The 20,879-nt window shown below is 35.6% G+C and overlaps 1 protein-coding gene across 3 annotated transcripts; it reads right to left on the bottom strand.

The window, feature by feature from the left end:
• Positions 1 to 904: 904 nt before the first annotated feature.
• LOC104000219 (probable tRNA N6-adenosine threonylcarbamoyltransferase, mitochondrial) lies at positions 905 to 20,375 on the bottom strand. 3 transcript variants are annotated; one of them, XM_018819275.2, is made up of 14 exons: positions 19,988 to 20,375; positions 19,824 to 19,868; positions 16,130 to 16,204; positions 15,947 to 16,043; positions 15,391 to 15,481; positions 13,963 to 14,012; positions 13,123 to 13,313; positions 12,893 to 12,978; positions 4,256 to 4,334; positions 4,094 to 4,177; positions 3,890 to 4,004; positions 3,337 to 3,425; positions 1,320 to 1,465; positions 905 to 1,229 (listed from the first exon to the last, which is right to left on the bottom strand). In XM_018819275.2, the coding sequence occupies exons 1-13, from the start codon at positions 20,246 to 20,248 to the stop codon at positions 1,337 to 1,339; spliced, it is 1,392 nt and encodes a 463-aa protein (XP_018674820.2). In that variant the 5' UTR covers positions 20,249 to 20,375; the 3' UTR covers positions 905 to 1,229; positions 1,320 to 1,336. The 3 variants fall into 3 exon arrangements, with proteins under 3 accessions (XP_018674820.2, XP_009420480.2, XP_064951132.1); XM_009422205.3 differs by having other exon boundaries at positions 905 to 1,465; XM_065095060.1 differs by having other exon boundaries at positions 905 to 1,465; positions 16,130 to 16,200; positions 19,988 to 20,081.
• Between the last annotated feature and the right edge of the window lie 504 nt (positions 20,376 to 20,879).

The raw sequence follows: 20,879 nt of genomic DNA, 5'->3' as shown, positions 1-20,879 counted from the left end.
GAACAAAATCATCATATTTTTGTTTCGACAAAATAAAGTGAGATGATGAATCCATTGCTTGTCAAGATATTTTATGTTTTATTCTCAAAATATATTCATATAGATATTTGGGTGATCTTTTTATACAATATTTCTTTTTTGGGTATTTCCCAATGGATATCTCCCATTTTATTCTTTTTTTAAAACTATATCCCTTAATTTTTAAAATATCCAAATTATCCCTTAAGAATTTTTCCACCATTATAATGTTTTGATCTATTACAATGTTTTGACCATCACAACAAACAAACTGTAAGGTCTACTTGAAAACACTATTGATGATCTAAATAAATTCATAATCTCAATGAAACTAACTATAAACTTGAAAAAAAATGATATTATAATGACATATGAACAATGATAAATAAGGAGACATGATATGATGTTACTTATAATATTTTTCAATAAATTTTTGACACATCAATAAAACACTGAAAACGTTATTGAAAAACACCATAAACAAATCAAATGAAAATACTATAACAATTAAAAATAATAAGAAAAGATAAATTTTACCGAAAACACTTTTGAGTGATATTTTAATTTTTTAATTAAAGATATTATTTGACAAAAAAACAAAGAAGGGGAGACCTTTTGAGAAATATCCAAAATATGAATATTTTCTAAAAAAATCACTCTAAATATTTTCTCATAGAAAACCAACACAGTAATATAAGCCAGTCAATTATATAATTATAGCATATTTCTAGCTTTTAATATACACTCAGAACAAAAGAATGTGACTATCAGCCCATCACTTTGCTAGTGTTATTAAAGTCATCAAGTTGCCAATACCACATACTGAAATTATATAACCAATGCAATCGATCAAAAATTTCAATCTTTCCACTCTACCAACCAGATATTGAAAGGAACTTTGGAACATTTTTCTCTATATACAACAAAAATTTTAATCATGAACACATACATCATTAACAGAAACCCTGACCAACTTGACAGTGGAAAAGAAAATTTTGGGTTTAATAAATTAGTGTGGTTGCACAGACAGCTTATATGAAACTTGCTGCTATTTAATTTTGTCTCCGATGCAAACCTCCCTAAATAAAAACATAAATTACATCTCCAACCTCCTCTTTGTTTTCTACATGTTCAGTGAGAGCTTTGCCGCCACAAGATTTTGGATTTCGAATATTGTTGGCTTCACAAGCTAATAGGATGATCAGCTGATACTGCCAACAAATGCCAAAATGTAAGCAAGTTTAACGAGAGCTCTTGTAAAGTATTTTTCTTCCAAGCTCTGGTATGTGGTGTCGGCTTACGGATCACAAAGCTACAACTAATTCTGAACTGAGCCTTGAATCATTGATGTGAGGGATGGGAACACACGGGCTCTTTTCAGTGAACGGGCTTCACTTTTTCCCTGCGAGTACTCCTCACCCAATGGCCACCTTGGACGCAACTCAAACTGTCAATGAAAGTCAAACAGTTAAAAGAATAATTTAAATGTCGCATTGGCTACATGCAGAATACTTATTGGATCAAAAGGTTAGCAGATAAATATGAAGCATGGGCACGTTATAGATACCTATACAATATGATACAAAATATATATGACAATGCAACAAACCAAACAGTAGATTTCGACTAAACATAGAGCTTTCGTATTCTATACATACACCAAATAGCATGTCCTTAAAAATATTCATGCTTTTTAGATTGATTATAAACAATGATATAAGACAAGCTCATGATGGCAACAAATTGTATTACAGGTACAGCTAAATGATTTTATATGGGATAGCCAGTCTGAACTCACTCACCAAAAAATTACTTGCACAAAGCTTGGAAGTCATCATGTAAACGCAATCGACAACAAATGCTTTACTTCTGGATCATCAACAGAAGCATAATTCTTTCTCTAGGATAAGTTACATTACCAAGTAAACAACTCACAATAAAGAATATATCTGCCAAGTAAACAAAATCATACCTACGCCAATTAAGAAATGAACAAGGAGATTCAGTGCAGCTACAAATCTAATGCTAGGAAGTCACAATTGTGACTTACTCATCTTTATATTGCTCTTCATAAGTCATAATTATATCAGATATTCTTGAACCGCTACAACAAACCTGATGGATTCTTCCTCCCTTGATACATAGTATTGATAGTTTTTCTAGGCCAAGAAAAACCATTCTTGCAGAACCTTCTAACTTTATAAAAAAAGAATTTATCTTCACTCTTCATGGCATCCTCATATCAAATTTTAATATGCATCATCTCAATACGTTTCCATGATCATACTCCCCCAAACTTTAACATAACAATTTCTATGTATGAAGATGGCAAACTCTGGTGTAAACTTCTAAGAGTTGGATTGATCAGATTGACCTCGCTTGGCTGATCAAACAAAACATGTCCAAACTATTGAAAGGGTCTCATTTCAGTCAAATGAGTTTTCCAGCTCTCCTTCCTTTAATTTTGTCAGATCGCTCTCCGCAATTTTGCATCAATGTTGATTTAGTAAGATACCATCCTCCTGAGAGGTGCTAAGCAAGGATCACTGTGTTGATTGACACATGCTGATACAAGTCAAAATGTACCATGGAGACATCGACTCAACATATTGACTTGTGCTAGAGCTGTGGACTTTATGACTAGGCTAAATTTTGACAATTTCACACCCAGAAAAGTGGCATGCCCACAGGAACGATACCAAATGGTACTGTGGCAAAAAGGTATTGGTACTTTGGTACATCTTCATGCCACCAAGCTGCAATCCTTGGTTCCAAACATGTCAAGAATGAAGATGATGCTCTTATCTGTTGCTGACCAATTTCATCTTTCTCCTTTCCTATGGAATCAAAAGTCTATGTTGCAATTAATGGTGTCAAGGAGAGAGAACCTGGAAAGAGTAATGCCGTCTTTTGGCTGAAAGCTAGCAAGAAAGGGACTGATAAAGCCTTCCTAATCACTGAACAAACACAACCTTTAGCAGCTTATTCACCTCCACCCTAGTGGAGATCTCCCATATCTGCAGAGAAGCTAATGCAGCAGCAGACTAGCCATTAAAGCAACCTATTCACTCAAGTAGATGTCACATGGGAATTTACATTCACAAGAAATGCTACAAATTGCTGAAGAACTGCACTTATATCTTTTATAACTGATATAATATGTAAATGGCCGGAACTGCCTTAATTAAAACTAATAATGAAAAACCTAACAAGTGTGCATAAAGTAAACTAAAAAAGAAAAACTATACCTACAGACGAAAACAACCACTAGATGATTTAAGCATGTTCCTCATAATTAAAAAGAATCATAGGACAAACCATAGCATCTTCAGGCTCGTCAGCAGGTGGTGGAGGATCAAATCTTCCTAAAAGAAAGTGCTCTATCCCAGTCCAAGCAACCATAACACCTATTATGATCATCAAATTGATTTTGTCAAAATTAGATGTTCAAAGCAGATAAAACAACATTGAAAACCAAATGTTCTTTGCTCCTAAACTTCATAACTTGAAAAAAAAAGCAAACATCATGAGCCCAAACATGTCAAAAAAATTGGAACATGCACATAACTATTCTTTTGGAACCATCCTAAATTACCTAGATATGAACATACTGCCATTACAAACATATGTTGTATCATACTTCATGTTCCACAATAAGGAATGGGCATATTACAGTAAATCTATTACATGTACTAGTGCAAGTTTCATAGTAATTGAAGTGTCTAGGCAGGCGACTTTGGCCACTCAAGCAGTTCATTTGGGCAGTAGGAAGAACAGCACTTTCAAAAGCATTAGCATCTCAGCTATGGTATATCATACTAAAGTCATGTCAATTACCCAAATTATGAAAGAAATCATGAAGCTTCCATACCATTGTCAGTGCAAAGACTTGGAGGAGGGCATACAAGCTCTAAGCCACTATTCTCTACAACATGACTCAGACGAGCTCTGACGTACTTATTTGATGCAACACCTCCTGAAACAACCTACAAGATACAAGGGAAGTAAACTATGCATGTATTATGAACAAAAAATGGGCACGTTTCAGTTCAAAACAAAGTAACAATTCAGGTACCAAATATTTAATAGAAGGTTCAATCTTCAATGCCCATTCAATTGCTCGCTGACATCTCTCCTCTAGATGTAATACAGCAACCCTCTAGATAAAGCATTTAGCTTGAAGCTACATTATACAATTTAGCAAATAATTTAACTTCTCAAGGAAGTGTGTACCAACCTGGAAAGAGGCAGCAATATCTGCTCGAGATCTTCTATCATCCAAATTTGCCAAAGAAATGGGATTATGCTCCATGCTTCTGCAGATAACATACAAAGAATTACCTTTTAAAGGATAAGATTATAAAACGTAAAGAGGGTTGCTTAAAGAATGAATGTATAAAATCCTCTCTAGATTCTGAATTAACTTGGCGATATGTCTATACCATATTACAAAAAGGCTACGAACACCTCACCAACTCATTTCAAAGAGATTTTTGTCTCAATTTCTGATGTCATGCATATCCAGATACAACGGACATTGGTCTTATGCCTCTGAATCAGCAATAGTGCTTTTATCTTAGAGGTATTTATGAAAGAATGAAAAAAAATGATGTTGCAGTGTTACTGTATCTGACCAGCACTTAATATTCATCTGAGATTGTCTAATTTTAAATGCCTTGTAAGCCATCAAAAATATGTCAGTGTTCTATGCATTACATTTACAAGAACCAAAGGGGTTCCATGAATCATATGAATGCAGTATTCCACAAGTGGACTAAGCATGTTTTTAAATGGATTTTCACAACATCACCATCATTGACTTGATGGATTTCTAAAAGTACTTACATTCTGCATTATTTTTACAAAATTGAAGAATGCTTGAGATCTTTTCTTGTTGACAAAATTGAAATAGAAAGGGTGAAGAATTCTGATGAGAAGTCAACTTCAATATCATGGCTCATAAACATAAAATTCACCACATGTGGTACAGAACCATAGATCATTTTTTTCCTCTCTGTATGCTTCTTCTATGTCTCAAATTACATATCAAATGCAAGTGCCATACAGACAAGGCAGTTCCTTGCAGATCCTTTTGGATTAACAAATTATTTCAAAATGATTCTGTCAGGTCCTTTTTTATAATGTAGATTTCACAACAATATTGTGGCACCTTCAAGTAGACAACCACAGATCTCCATTGTCAGGGCCACGTATAACTAATTTCTCATCCTACCATGACTTGGTGCCATGGTTTAAATTGGAGTGAGTATCATGTGCACTGACCAGTATTTACCAGTCCAAGCTGGGCCCTTTATGCAGGCTGCCTCATACTGAAAGCATACACCACATGCCACTTCAGAGTTCAGACTGGGCAGATCTTAGCGTTTTAGCATTGGAGACCAGCCAATACCAAAATACAATACCACCCCCTTTCACTCTCTCAAACTCTCCTACTTTTAATCTCTTTTTCACTCCTTTCTCTTATTCTCACATTTGTACTCTTAAAACTATACAAAGCTGCAATTTGTGGTTTGGATCAAGCTTTGAAGGCTAATTAGGAAGGATTAACACCTAAGTTAGAGGAAGAACTCTCAAATCACATGTATGCATTTTCCCAATTTTTTTATGATTTATGAGATGATTAAACCTATTCTATGTTCTCAATGTCTAATATGTTGTTTAAGATCTTTACGATGATATAATAGTATTAATTAGGAAGTAATTAAGACTTTTAATGTTGTGATTAGTATGTTTAATACTGATTTTTTCGAAATTAAAGACTTAATGGGTCAAATCTTTATATTTTATGCATACTAAGGTGATTTACATGTTTGTGATGGTTTAATTAGATTTTAATTAAGTTTTTTAATGTTGCGATTATTGATTAGTGGCTTTAATGATGATTTAATCAAAATTTGATCCATATTGGGTCAATTCAATGGATTACATGTTAATAATAGTGAAAGATGAGTAATTAGGGATTAATTAACTATGTTAATTCTGTGAATAGTGAATTTAATATTGATTTGATTATTATTTGACCCATATTTGATCAATTAAATGTTTTTAATACTTATTAGAGTGTTTGACATATTTATAGTGGTGATAGAGGAACAATTACGGAGTAATTAACCATGTTAATCTTGTGATTAGCGTATTTAATGATAATTTTATTATAATTTAATCTATATTGGATCAAAATTATATATTTATTGTCTCTTAGGGTGTTTAATATATTTATAGTTGTAAAATAAAGCTAATTAGGGTTTAATTAATTTTTTTAATACTGTAATTAGTGTATTTAATGATAAATTTATCATTATTTGACCCTTTATTAGGTAAATTTTATATATTTAATAATTATTAGAGTGTTTAACATATTTATTATGGCAAAAGAGAGCTAATTAAGGAATAATTAGTGTTTTTAATTTTGTGATTAGTGTATTTAATTATAAATTCATCATAATTTGATCTATACTGAGTCAATTCTGTGTTTAATGTCAAATAGATTGATTGACATGTTTATAGTGACAAAGTAAGGTTCATTACGTATAATTATTTCAAATTAAGGCTAATCGTAGCTTGCTTATTTGATTTAATTTTGGTGAAAACATGACACCAAAGAAATAGACATATGATAACGCTTAGAATTATGCCCGAAAGATAGACAATAATCATCATCATTGGCAGTACATTTATTATGATTACATCGACAAAGGTGGAGGAATCACTCGGGTGAAGATGCATTTGGATGGCGGGTATTCCTATATTACAAAATGCAAGAAAATTCTAACAAAGGTCCATAAATCATTTTAAGGTAAGTTACAATAGGCAAGAGCAGATATAATTAAAAAAAAGGCAAGAGCTAACTAAGAATACTACAGAGCTACGTATGAGTCGGTTTATGATGACTATAAGGGTCATAGCGATGATATCGACTCGAATCTCAGAGTTGGTATTCGTGCATCACTAGAGCATCAATACATGTATAAGGAAGCAATGAGGCATCAACAACCTGACTCACAATGGGAGTGGCGGTGGTAGTGGGTTTGCACCACAAGGATTCTAGACGTCGGCCAACATGTGGCATCCAACTACCCCTCCTCAGTTAAGTCAGATTGGTAGCATGAGGTAGGGTAGAATCTAAAGTTTTATTAGAAGACTTGGCAGGAGGTCACCACTAGATATTATTGATATGATCCGCAAACCTATCCTTCATAAACAACAAAGCAAACACGGATTGATGATGCATATACAAAAGAAAAAAAACGGGATATTAAGAAGGCAATAGCTATTGTTCAATTTCCACAAGATTCCAGCAAACACAGCCTAAGGTCTATATTATCAAAGCATGGTCTCTTTTATTCAAAAGATTGACACAGGGATCCAACCTCCAACATCGAAGGAGATCCACAAGATGTACTTAGATGAGGAGGTGATAGAATTAAAGGATTGAATCAAATCCTTAAGTAGCGGGACGAATATGAGGTGACACTGATGTATAAAAATTGGACAGGGCCAACAAGAATGAGTATCATCAATTTTCTTATGTATTGCAACAAACAGATATTTCTTCATAAGTCAATTATTACTTCCAACAAGATTCGAGATGCAAACTATATTGAGAACCTAATTAACACCGTGGTAAAGGAAATCAGACCATAGTACATTATCTAGAGAGTCGTCGCTAATGGAGCCAATTTTGAAAATTTTGGTTTACAGTTGATGAAAAAGGAAAATATTGTTTTGGACTCCATGTATAGCTCATTGCATGGATCTAATGTTGAAGGATATTGACGAGCTACTATAAGTCAACAAGTGTGTAGCTTAGGCACAATCGATCACAAAGTTTATATATAATCATCTTTGGGTATACTCTCTGATGGAAAAGTATACAGATGATAAGATACTCCGACCTAGAGTCGCTCGATTTGCTACAAATTTCATTGACTTCAAATCAATACAGCAAAAGAAGTAGGGTCTCAAGACAGTAGTCACCTTACAAGAATGGTCTGATTCTAAGTCTTCAAGATCGAGCGATAGAAAAAAGGTGGAAAAGACTTCTATATTTTAGAATACTATGAATAAAATTATAATAGGAGTGGAACCACTTTACGGTGTCCTCCGTAAGGTCAATATGGACAAGCATCCCCAAATGCCTTATTTTAGGCATATACTGATTACAGCAAAAGATGTGGTTAAGAAAGCATTCACAAATGATCTTAAGGCCGAACAATACTTAGATATCATTGATCGCAAGATCGAAATTCATATGAACCAAGACATCCATAATGCAAGTAAATTCATATTCAGTGTAATTTAATCAATAAATTTTAATATTTAAAAAATTCTTACTAACAAAATTATTTGTCTTGTAACGTATTATCTAAATCCAATCATTCAATTTCAATATAATCTTGGAATGCGATCAAATTTATTGTCAACATTAAGAAATATTATATATCGACTCTTGTCAAACTTTGTCAATACAATCGATGCTATTATGGAGGGTCAATTATTTCGGAAAACAATCGATTCATTCTCCAACGGTGTAGCAGTACCATGTCGTTACAATATGGATCCTAGTAACGGAAAGTTACACACATGTTGATTATAAACTATACTTGACATTAATTATTTGTTATGCTAATAAAGTCATATTTATATCTTTTTGCAGTCAAGTGGTGGCTATAATTTGGAGGGGATGTACCAAATTTAAATAAAGTAATCATCCGTGTACTTTTGTTGACGATGACATCGAGTGGTTACGAACGTAACTAGTCAACATTCACATTGATTCACACGGAGGTCTGCAACAAATTATCATATAGACGATTAGAAAAACTGATATATGCCCACTACAACATACGACTGAGGTTGTGGTGTATTGAGCTGCACAAAAAGATAGAGGAACTAGATATTGATCCCATAGACCTCCAATACTACAACGTATATTTACAGCTGATATTAGAGTAGGTCATAGCAACGGAGAACCAAAAGGATCCTTTACTTAATGAGGTGAGAGATCCTTCACGTCCTTAAAGTTTTATAACCGAGGCAATAGAAGAAGACAAAGCATATCCCTAGCAAGAGGAAGATCCCCCTCAGTCCGAATGTAGCTAAAGGAGTCAAACAACATCGAGTCAAACTACTTGAGGAACTAAAGAAACCAAACCGTAAAAATCATCCGCCTAGCATGCAAAGACAAAGGCAAAGGAGAAGGCAGTAGCATTAGTAGCACCGTTGGAAAAAATCGAGTCAAATGACGAGACACCTTCTCAATCATATTTAGCAATTGGCTCGACCCGGAGACATGGTAACGACGTGGACAGTAGTGCCCTAACTAATAATGATGGCAACGCCGACTCAATAGTCCCGTCTACATAGTTTAAGGGTGGTGCATGGACCTAAGAACAATTATTTTACACACGCCACCTATGATTCAAATCATGAAGCTCGACGAGGTACTGGTCAAGTTTATACACGGAAAAAGGGGAAGGCAATGGATGCTTTTAAGCAAATGCGATAGAGCCTACATAACGTAAACAGAGAGCGAAGCTCGTCATATTCAAAGCTATCATATTATGAAGAGTCTTACAACCAATAATAATACGGTGATAGTTGGTCATTCTTCTTCGAGCAGCTGTACAATATCGATCTCATGATACAAAGTAACAGATCAATGGCGAAAGTAGAAATTCTAGTATTCTCCAACCTCCGCACTAATACATGCTACAATCATGCTTGCCTCAGGAGATGCCTCGGACACGTATGGTTTATGACGATCAGACTACGACCATCACCACATTAATGCACTAATAGCATACAATGTATTAGTATACTATGTCATGGGATTTATTTTTGGATTAGGTCCAACACACATATCAAATTGATATACGAATACATAGGATCGAGGACCCCGATTCACCGCCCGTGGAGTCCCGTCATTCTTTTTGGTGGTAGAACTAGGTAAATCCATCGATCGATTACTTGATTCATTTGAATCTTAAAGTTTAAGTTGTTTAACAAATAATCTAACAATTCAAATTATTTCTTTGTCGATAATTCAATACTAATAAAAAGATAGTCTGAAATATACCACAAAGCTACTTAAAACTTGGAAAAGATATATGCCACTATTCTTTTATAATTTATATTATTTTTGCTAAAATTATACTAAATTTATATTTATCTTTAACTTAAAAACCCTAATCTAACTTTTGTTCTATTTTTTAGGAATTTTTTAGCTATTTTTAACCATTTTTCTGTGTTGTCAGTATGCCCCACCATACCGACAAATGGTATGTCAGTACGAAGTAGTACGTACCGTACCAAGTGATTTAAAAAGAGCTAGGCGCCAAAAGGCACCAAGGTCCAAAAACGCCTAAGGCGCTAGGCGCTCGGCCAGGCACTCGCCCGAGCGAAGCGAGGCGCTAAAATATAAAAATATATAATATAATTAATAAATATAATTATTTAAATAAAAATATGATATTAAATTAAAAAATCTTACAAAATCACAATATCACATTAACAAAAAAAACTCAAAATTCAAAACAATGATAATAATTTCAAATAAATAAAAATTAGAAGTATTAAAATCAAAATAATATATTATTAATCTAATAAATAAAAAAATATTGTTACTAGTATACAGTTAACAGTATATTGTTAATATACTGTTAACAGTATCCTATCGAGTCGATGTCAAAAGAGGTAGCAACGAGCAGTGGAAGCGGGAGCGGGAGCGAGAGAGGCGAGTGGCGACAGTGGCAACGATAGCGGTAGCAGCGAGCAGCGGGAGCGGGAGCGACGAGCGGTGACAGTGGCAGTGGCAGCGGTAGCAACGAGCAACGATAGTGGCAGCGGTAGCAGCGAGCAGCTACAGCAGTAGTAGTAGAAGCGAGCAGCGGGAGCGACAGTGGTAGCAACGAGCAGCGGCAGCAGGAGCGGCGAGCGACGGCAGCAGGAGCGACGACAGTGGCAGCGGTAACGACGAGCAAGGTTAGGGTTGGGGAAGTCGCGAGAGGGATGTTGGGAAGTTGATATCGGTGCTTTAGTTAGTTCAATCGAACCAACTGAAGCACCGGAGATCGAACCAAACGTAAAACACTGGTTCAGTCGCCTGGTTTAACCCGGGCGCTCACCCGAAGCGCCCGGCTCTTGGACTCGGGCGAGCGCCTAGGCTCTTTGAAGCGAGGCGCTCGGGCCCCGCCTCGCCCGAGCGCCTAGGCGAGCACCCGAGCACCTATTGAAATCGCTAACCATACCATCGACTGGTCGGTAAATCGATTTGGATTGCTAAGGCGAACTTAATCGCTACATTGAATTTGTGAAGCGTAATAGTCAATACGCTTCACATACCGCCTGATAAGGTTGAGATCTAACCATTACCAATGGTACGATCAGATTTCGACTAGTACCAAGATAAATTGACCATTTCAACCGTTGAGGGTCAATTTGACCGTTGGGAGCTGTTTTGAGCTTATCAAAGCCCCACCCTACCCCTATTTCATTGGCTCACACTCACTCATTCTCACTCATTAAAATGTGTTTAATCTCCCCAATTGGTGATAGTGGCAATTAATTTAGATAAATGAGGGAATTCAAACCCAAGATATAATAAAACTCAAACTCCAAGATCCACACATCTTGTTTATGATCAGCATGGAGGAAAGGAGAAGGCAGCCAGTGACTTTGAGCAATAGAGCCTCTACAATTTCAATTATGATAGGAGCTCATTATATTCATAGTCCATATTACGAAGGATCTCATAGCCAATTGATGCTTGATCATAGCTAACAGATGTTTGGTGATAGTTGGTCATGTTTTGGGGTCTGATTGTCCTGACACCACAGAGAAACATGTTCTACATGATCTTACTTACCTTAGGAGGCTCCTAGGACAAGTGTTGTGATGACGATGAGGCAACAACTATTACCATAATGATGCATCAATGACGCATGATTTTCCAATATAATATATTGTGGGATCAGTTCCAAGATTTGGTCAAACAAACCAACCATATTGAGATATTACTTCAAAGGATCAAGGATCCCGATCCATCAGCCATGGAGTTTCATCATTCAATTTCAGTTGGTGTTAGCAGCAGGTATATATTAATGGCATCTCGAAAGTTTATCTTGTTCAAATCTTGGAGTTTTGACACCTAATCCAACATCACATCTTCTTTTTAGGTAATTCAAGATCAAAAGAAGCAACTTACAACTTTCTTCGATGAAGGAATGTGTAACAAAGTTCTTCCTCGATGGATCCGAAAAGATAAATTTCAATTTTCGATCCATATAGCCTATAATTTCCATTCAATTATGACTTATATATAATATACTGGCCCGATAAGGAGTCGATGCTGGTACAAGACGACAAACGTTGCTTAATGCCAATGTGCCACACATCTTTTCAAACCTTGTTTGGCGCTATCTATATCTTTCCATGAGCATGATGACATCTTTGTACATCTCTACCAATGATGTCTTCCAATTCAACATTCATACAGTACTTCTAGACACCTTCCCTTCATTGCTCAAATAGTTTAAACCATCCAACATTTCTTTTCCTGTAAGTTTCCCCTTTCCTTTTTCTTTTGCCGCAAAGGCATCAACTAATCAACAGTGAAAGGCCATCCGATTCTACTTGCAATCCCTCAATTCAAGAGATGACAAAATTACTGCTCTAACTTTTCTTGAAGAATTACACACACATACCTCTTTTGCCCTCAGCACAGTTCGATTTGAGTATCTAATTCTTTGTTTGTTCCAAACCTTCAAACAGAGTTCCACTTCTCATGTGCTTGGCTTTGTGCTTTAAGTTTAAATGCAAAAACATAACCATGGTAAAGTGACAATTTCCTTACATCTTTCTTGATTCAATAGCCAGTCTAACTTGTGTCTTTAGACCAGCATATGAGAAATTGCAGTCCTTGTGTTGCCTCATAGGAATCTGAGAAAAGAGCAAGATAAGGACAATAAGTTATTCACCTCTCCTGATAATATAGTACTAAACTAAAATAAATGACTACTTATGACGGTTGCCCTATGTTATATATGGTACTTAAGAACTAAAAGTTATCAACATCAAACTTACCGAGAAATTAATCGAGTTCGCATCACCTTCAAGAGCAAGCTCTTCTAGAGCAGGGCCACCGCCTTTCCTCATGTCAAGGCCAAGCCATCTCGCTGTCTTGTCATATGCCTCACCAATTGCATCATCTATTGTTGTTCCAAGTTGAAGATAATGACCTAATTTGTGAGCAAGAATAAGAAGATTGTGCCCTCCTGACAAATAAATAACAAGAATATATGGCTTAGGCCTGCATTCCATTGGTAAAATAATTAACATGGTAAAAGAATCCTAATCAAAGGGTTCTGATGCTTCTCATTCCTGATTGATTGAATCAGATATGAAACTGTGCATTTTTTCTTCTGCTTCTGGTGTAGGCTTGAGTTTGAGATACTTAGACATTCAACCATCAGTAGAATATGATCAGGGCGCTAGAAAATACAAGGTGTTGGTTGACTATGGAAAGCATTCAAGTAAACCACACATATGGCAGTGATCTGTTAAAAAAAATAAACAAAGACTCAGAAGAATGCTTTTGCTGTTTTCCCTCCTGTCATTATGTCTACACACTACATGTAACTTACAGATTCGAAATATAAACATAACAACAAATTAAGATAACAGTCACCAACAAAGACATGCAGAAGTGCATGCCTTCCCCACTGTAGTGGAAAAAATAATCTACACAAGTGTGAAGCTCGATCATCTGCCAATTCCAACAACAAAATAGAAAATACTTGTTACAGTAAAAGATCTGCAACTGGATGAAAGCAGCCAGTATACTTATGGATGGTACTTCTTATGAAAAAACATAAATTACATGTTGTAAGTTCAGTCGCAAAAGTGTCAGCATAAGTGATTTACCTGAAATAAGAAGTGCTAAAAAAGGAAACTGAAGGTTCCTCTCAATCAGCCTGGAAAGAGATAGTTTACCATTAGAGAAATATAATTCCAGTAAATGCAAAAGATAAGAATAATTCTCAACAGATTCAGAAAATTGTTACATAATCAAATCCATCTAGTCTGTCATAGATTCATAATCATTTATTTTTGCTTCTTGTAACACATGTAAGAAACAAACTAAATTTAATGTTCATTATAAAATGCCAACCAATGATAAAGCTTGTTTCACTTACTAGTAGTTTTCTTTAAAACACCTAACTCACTTGTGTTTCTTTTGTCAGACTGTCTGGTACACACCTGATACTGAAGAAGCTGAAGGAAATCCCAGCATTCACTCATCCATAGACCAATGGGATTTGATAAGAAGCTAACATGGCACTTCCATAGCTAATTATGCTATCGTGAATATGGTGTGCATGTGATTCCTAAGACTATTATCTGCACGGCAGTAAGCATCAATAGCCACCACATATATTGATGCCTATCTTGTGTTAACGAAGGTGACAGTAGCCATGTGGCATATGGGACTCGCATTGAACCCTGTTACGAAACATTATGCCATGTACCTATCTGCATCAGCAGTAACATGTACCTATCTGCATCGGGTCATTAAGGCCTTCAATCCATTTCATATTTTAGTAATTTTCAAGTATTCTTTATGCCTATATTAACTTTCTCCTTACACGATGTACAATCATCATGTACTAATTGTGAGATGGTTGATGAAACCAAATTGTGCATGAAGCAGGTGAGTTGTGTGACAAAGTGAGTGATGGGTGGGCAAAATGAAATTATGCTATACCATAAATGGCCACACTATTCTATAATAAAGGCTTTGGTTTAATATCTTCAACATAAGGACTAAAAGGATGTGGATAACATGATTTTTTTTGTCATTTATATTAATCTTTCTAGGATTATAATCAGTGAAGTCATCGGCCGCTCACCTAGGCCCCCAGGCAAGGCAAGGCCCAACTAGTAGGCTGAGCAGGTGAGTTCAACCAAGCGTGGCCCAGGCAAGCACTGGGTGAGCCTGAAAAATGGATTGAGGACCTGAGAAATGTAAACCTTACACAAGAAAGAATGTTACATGAATGGCTTAAGATATTAATTGAAATAAATATATCAAATACTACTAACAGTTCTGAGTCTTTGGACCAAGACAATGCTACATATAGTTTCAAACCATTCTAAATTTTTTATTATTCATTTTTTCAGTGGTACTTGGTGATACAGGTCAGGATGCTACCCGGTGTCCCAGTTGCATCAACTATTACCTAGCAACCAGTTGATACAGGTCAGGATGTTACTGAAACCAATATTAGATGAGTATTTAAATCCATGGGTAAATGTTTCTTAAAAAATATATTAAATGGCCTTGACATTTACCTAGCAACCAGAGCATGAGCCTCCATATGATGGACACCAACTATAGGCAAATTGAAGACTCCAGCTAATCTTCGAGCTTTCTGCACACCAACTGTAATGCAGTTCAATAAAATCAATAAATTAAACTTTCACATGTCCGCATTCTATCATATGTTACATGATGGATATAACTAATTCTTTTCATGAAACCAAGATCTTTAAACACATAAAAATAACATCACAATATCAAAACTTGAGACCCATTTAAAATAACAAGAAATAGTATAACTTAGTGATGATGAAAACCGACACATGTTACAAGGACAAAATGCTTTTTGTTGACTCTAATTTCACAGTATATCTTTTGCAATATCTAGGAAATTTTAGCAGAACTGTTGCCACATGCCTATAAGCAATAGTTCATAAAGTTCTATTGGTGCCTAGTGTTTCAGTGTTCTTGTTTTCTGAGATGAGAAGAAAAATAGTATGGCATTTGCTTTCTTTCTTAGCAACCCATTGATCTAAAAAAGTGATATGGAACAGACCAATTACACTAAACAGTACATGCCATACATACCCCTCAAGCAAAGACTTAAGCCTGGTCCAATAGTTACAGCAACTGCTGAAAGATCATTTCCAGTCAATTTTGCATCATCAAGTGCCCGTTGAACAACCTGTTAAACTAACTCATAAGTGGCATGAAACCTAATGTAACTTCAAACAAGCACCATCAAGTGCTTAAACTAACTAAAAGTCAAACCTGGTCAATAACTAGTGAATGTGCTTCTTCAGCCATTTTGGGAGCAACTCCTCCATAACGTGAAAGTAGATCTGCCTTCATTAGATTAAATACAAAGCCAAGGTTAAATGTTCAATTTTTTCTTGTGAAACAATTTACTATAAAATTAACATATATGTAATTATCATACTTAACGCACTGCTTGATTATCAGTGTAAAAGAACCTTACACTAATAACTAAGCATGTATATACCACCATACACAATAATCTGAGATCTGAGAAAGAAATGGTCTTGAAAATCTTTAAAGATCAAATACGAAGTAGACTTTTTGACAAATAAAGGTCACATATCTATAAAAATTACATTGACAACAAGTACAATAAGATGGTGCAGAGGAGAAACCAGAAACCAATATGTTCTGGTTTATTTGCCAGGATATAGATTCTATTAAAAAGGTGTTATTCTACATGATGTATGACTCAAGGTTCTCAATTTCGATGTGTACCGCTCGGTATGGGCGGTACATATCGGTCCAAGAGGATACCGATACACGGACCGTCCTCTACCGGACAGTACCAGTGTTTTGATCGGTACTGAGGCGTACCGACCGATACCGCCCCGGATTTCAACCATTACCGAGGCATTCCGATAGGTACGCCCTGGCATGATAGGTGAAAGTATTTTTAAGGTTTTAGGGTATACCATCGGTACGCTAGGGCGTACCAATGGTATATACCGATATGTATCATACCGAGCCGAGCTCAATACGTCGATACGGACCGGTATTCAAAATCCTGGTATGACTTATCCCAAATACAGAAAGCTTTTTGCTTTTTGTTCATAATATACTATGAATTTATATTGCAAGCAACATACTTTGCCAATGGAACCTTTTAAATTATTCTAATCAGGGTCCTACAGATTTTCCCTTGTGTATAATAGTACCCTCAGAAGAATATTACTGTAAATGTGCACAACTTGAGAAAGATTTGTCCTTCAATCCATAAAACATATATTGTCGCTGATGTGTTAAAAGTTTGTTTCTATTTTCAATCATAACTTCTGGACAGTGACATACATCCTTCCATTTGAGAAAAATCCTCAACTCACTTGTTATCCCTGACTAGATCTATTTCTAGGCCAAAAAAAAGATTAACTTGTAACTTGTAACACAATCGTTGGTGAAGACTAGCGTTTGATGTGGAGAGGTTAGCAAATCCAGCATATTGTCCCTACTTATATCTATCATCAAACTTTCATAGTGCTGAACATATTGGGCTAATCAAATCAAATAGCAAATGATCCACTTATTTGAAAATCAGAATAATTTGCAAGGAGGCTAAAAATATTGTTTAAGGAAATTTATGCTTATAACTTATGTATAGCTTGCTTTGTGCATGCCTTCATTGCCTGTTATCACTCAAAATTCATTACTTTGAAAAGAGAAATGTGATGAGGGACATGAATCTGACCACGAACCTTATGTGATGTATATTTGAATCCACAAATAGATCATTGTTATCAGTCAATAAAGCATAAGAAAAATTCTGAAAAATAGAATGGTTCTCAAAATATAATTGACAAAGTTTGTGTGATACTTAAATGCCAATACTTGAAAGATGGTAGAATCAACTTGAGCATGTTGATGGATCTTGATTATAAAGTTCCACCTGACAAGCTTAAGTAATGGCATTTGATAAGCATGTATGACATGACAATCATGACTCTAGCTGTTAAAAGGTTGAAAACAGGCATGCTATTTCTGTAGTAGACTATACACAGTACAGTGGTGGAAAATGAATACTTCAACCACAACAAGATTGTGGAGATTTTAAACAACACACTCATACAATATGCACTCAGTGCAATATATCAATTTATTGACCAATCTCACGACAAAGGGAGAAGGAGATAGAGCATGCAACAATGTGTACAGCCTCAACCACCATCTATTGGCTCAATAACATAAAAGAGACATTCTATTTCTAACAAAGTCGATTAATTATCCTAACAGCACATGTTTTTATTATAGCAGAAATAGTTGTCTTTCCCACATTGACAGTCTAACTTACCTACTTCTTTAATCTATACTTGGTGCATCTCCTAATCACAATTGCAAGAATTGTAAACCAATGCATATATACATATAGTAGTGTAAAAGTTTGCCTCTCCAATTCTTAGTATCTTTAAATGAAATTATAAGAAGGAAATAATGTCATATGAATTGAATGCTTGATTCATTGTTGCCCCAGGATATAAGGGACTATATGGCCTACAGGATAAAGTATAAGATATAAAAAAGTTGTAGTAAGACAATGAAGCAAGAAGACATACAATCCACCAAAAAATAGAATTCTATTTAAAACTTCATCATGAATTGGTAACTCCCCTTAATTCTGTTTATTCTTAGTACCTTCCAATGAATTTTATTAAAAGGAATTAGTGTCACATGAATTCAATACTTGATTTATTACTGATGTTGACTCAATATATAACAGTATGTGTCTACCAGATAAAGTCAAAGAGGAAAGGAGAGTCTAAGATGATGACATCAAGGCACATGAAATCCACCAAAAGCAAGATTTATATTCAAATTCCATTCTGAATTGGTAACTCATTTTAACTCTGTTTATAGACAATAAAAACCACAAAGAATCTATTAAAATGCTAGCAGGACACATAATCATAGTTGCCACAAATACGATAGAAAACCGTATGAGTTAAATTGTTGAACTAGTTTCAAAATATATCTTGCCAAGAAGACCATATAAAAGAAGCTGATCAAAATCAACTAAAAACCAAACCATACAAGTCAAATTGATTAAAGCATTTTCAAAACTAACCTAGTATAAATCTATCTGATCCTAAACCAACTACATGCTAATAATAGGCTCCAGCGAACTGTGTTGCCAAAGCATCTCATAGCACTGAAATACTGAATGTTCTTAATGTATATTCAAAGTATTTCTTTGTACTATTATGTTTAACAGCCCTATATTTTCTAACTTAAAGCAATGAGAGTAACAAAAGCTGAAATATGAAGGTCTCAAGTGGCCTCTCACAAACAATGGTCACATAACAAGTCACAATCTCAAGCCTTTTGTTCCTCCACCCTGTTGGAGTGCGAAATATGAAGGTTGCATAATGCTAGCTTGAGAATTCCTACTATGAGCTAATTTGCTACCTTATTGCAACAGGAAGCTTTCCCACATATTTTACAAAGTAGGATAAATATAATTTTGATGAAAAATAAATATTGATTACTATGGAGTATCACTCACACTATTCTTCTCCTCCAGTTAAAATTCATCCTCTTGTCTTTATGTGTTTGAAACAGTGATTAATGCAAACCATGTGCCTTCCATCGGTAAATCACACAAAGCTTGTTAATATTGCAATTAGAAAATTGTAATCATTGATTACTAAGTAGTTTAGCTAACTGTTTGTACCTGTTGATACCCCAATAAAAAATCTGAACAAATCCAGAAAGACAAAAGATACACGCACATATAAGCTTATCATCGACTCCAGGTTAAAGTTCACAAAATTAATCCCAATATCCACACGTTTGCTATATTAAACTAAATAGGACATCAAAACAACATCTTTGCAATGAAATTGCTAATCATCAAACTCCACCGACCTCATGGCCCACATAATTTATAATATTATATTGAGAGAAAAAAGGGAATTTGAGACTTTTGAGTACGTACCTGGGAAGATACAACCTGGCTAAGGATATCTCCATTACCTCTAACCTAAGACGACATAAAACAACTCACACATCCGAAACGTAATATAGAAACGAAAAGCATCTACTCCAAAGCAACTATTACCAAGAGCTAAAACAAAGAACACAGAAGTTCAGAGAACTTACCACGGCGGCCGCAGTGTCATCGCAGCTCGTCTCGATACCGAGCATGATAACATCGTCGTACGCAGGTGGAGGCGACGACAGAGCAGAGAACAATTTGGAAGAGGACCTGGTCCAGAGATGGGCCCAAGATTTGGCGGTGTGCCTAAGCCTTGTGAAACGGGGAGCGGAAGATTTGATGCCAAAGAATGGGAGAGAGGATCCGAGAAGAAGGGAGAAGCGAGAAACTGAACAAGGCGAAGAGGCGAATAGATAGGACGACATATTCTTGGAGTCGCCGGCGGCGGAATCGGCGGCCAATTGGGTTTAGCGGGTTGGAGACTGACGGATGCGAGGGATCGGAACTGAAAGGGCGAAACACGTGGCTTGAGAGAGAAGCCCGATAGGGTCTGTTGTCCACGTAAATTACCAGCGATATATATATATATATATATATATATATATATATATATATATAAACTTTTGAAAAAAATTCATAAGTTAGCGAAAATAACCAAATAAGATAGTAGAAAATAACGAAAATAGCCACAACAAACGACAGAGGCTATGGGCGAGGGCGAGCCACCCCCTTCTTTTCTTACCTAGATCGATAACGAGAGAGGTTTGCGAGCGACAATAACAACCATAAAGAATCTTTTGTTGTTGAGTCTAGTGGACGGAGATGATGATGGGTCTAATGGAGCTAGAGATAAAATGATCTTTTTATGTTATTAAGAAAGTTCTGTGAGAATTTTTTTAAGTTTAAGAGCTATTTTGAAAAAATTTTAAATTTTAGATTATGTGTGTGTGGAGCATCCCAGGTCAGCAAACGTTCGTCGCAAGCAAATGAGCTATGGAAACTATGCTTCCATCATTGGGTCCAACGAGGACCATTGCACCCTTGTCGCTAGGCAAG

Source organism: Musa acuminata, chromosome BXJ2-2 (assembly GCF_036884655.1).
Source record: "Musa acuminata AAA Group cultivar baxijiao chromosome BXJ2-2, Cavendish_Baxijiao_AAA, whole genome shotgun sequence".
NCBI classification, from domain to species: Eukaryota; Viridiplantae; Streptophyta; class Magnoliopsida; order Zingiberales; family Musaceae; genus Musa; species Musa acuminata.
The sequence above is the reverse complement of the archived record's forward strand: the minus strand, read 5'-3'. Positions and strand labels throughout refer to the sequence as shown.

What these genes read in the sequence shown, in the direction of transcription:
- LOC104000219 (XM_009422205.3), bottom strand. Translation starts at nt 20,248, where the DNA reads ATGTCGTCCTATCTATTCGCCTCTTCGCCTTGTTCAGTTTCTCGCTTC. An exon ending in AACCTTCTATTAAATATTTG is followed by an intron (nt 4,005 to 4,093) that starts GTACCTGAATTG and finishes TGTATCTTGTAG; the next exon opens with GTTGTTTCAGGAGGTGTTGC. An exon ending in ACGAGCCTGAAGATGCTATG is followed by an intron (nt 1,466 to 3,336) that starts GTTTGTCCTATG and finishes TTTCATTGACAG; the next exon opens with TTTGAGTTGCGTCCAAGGTG.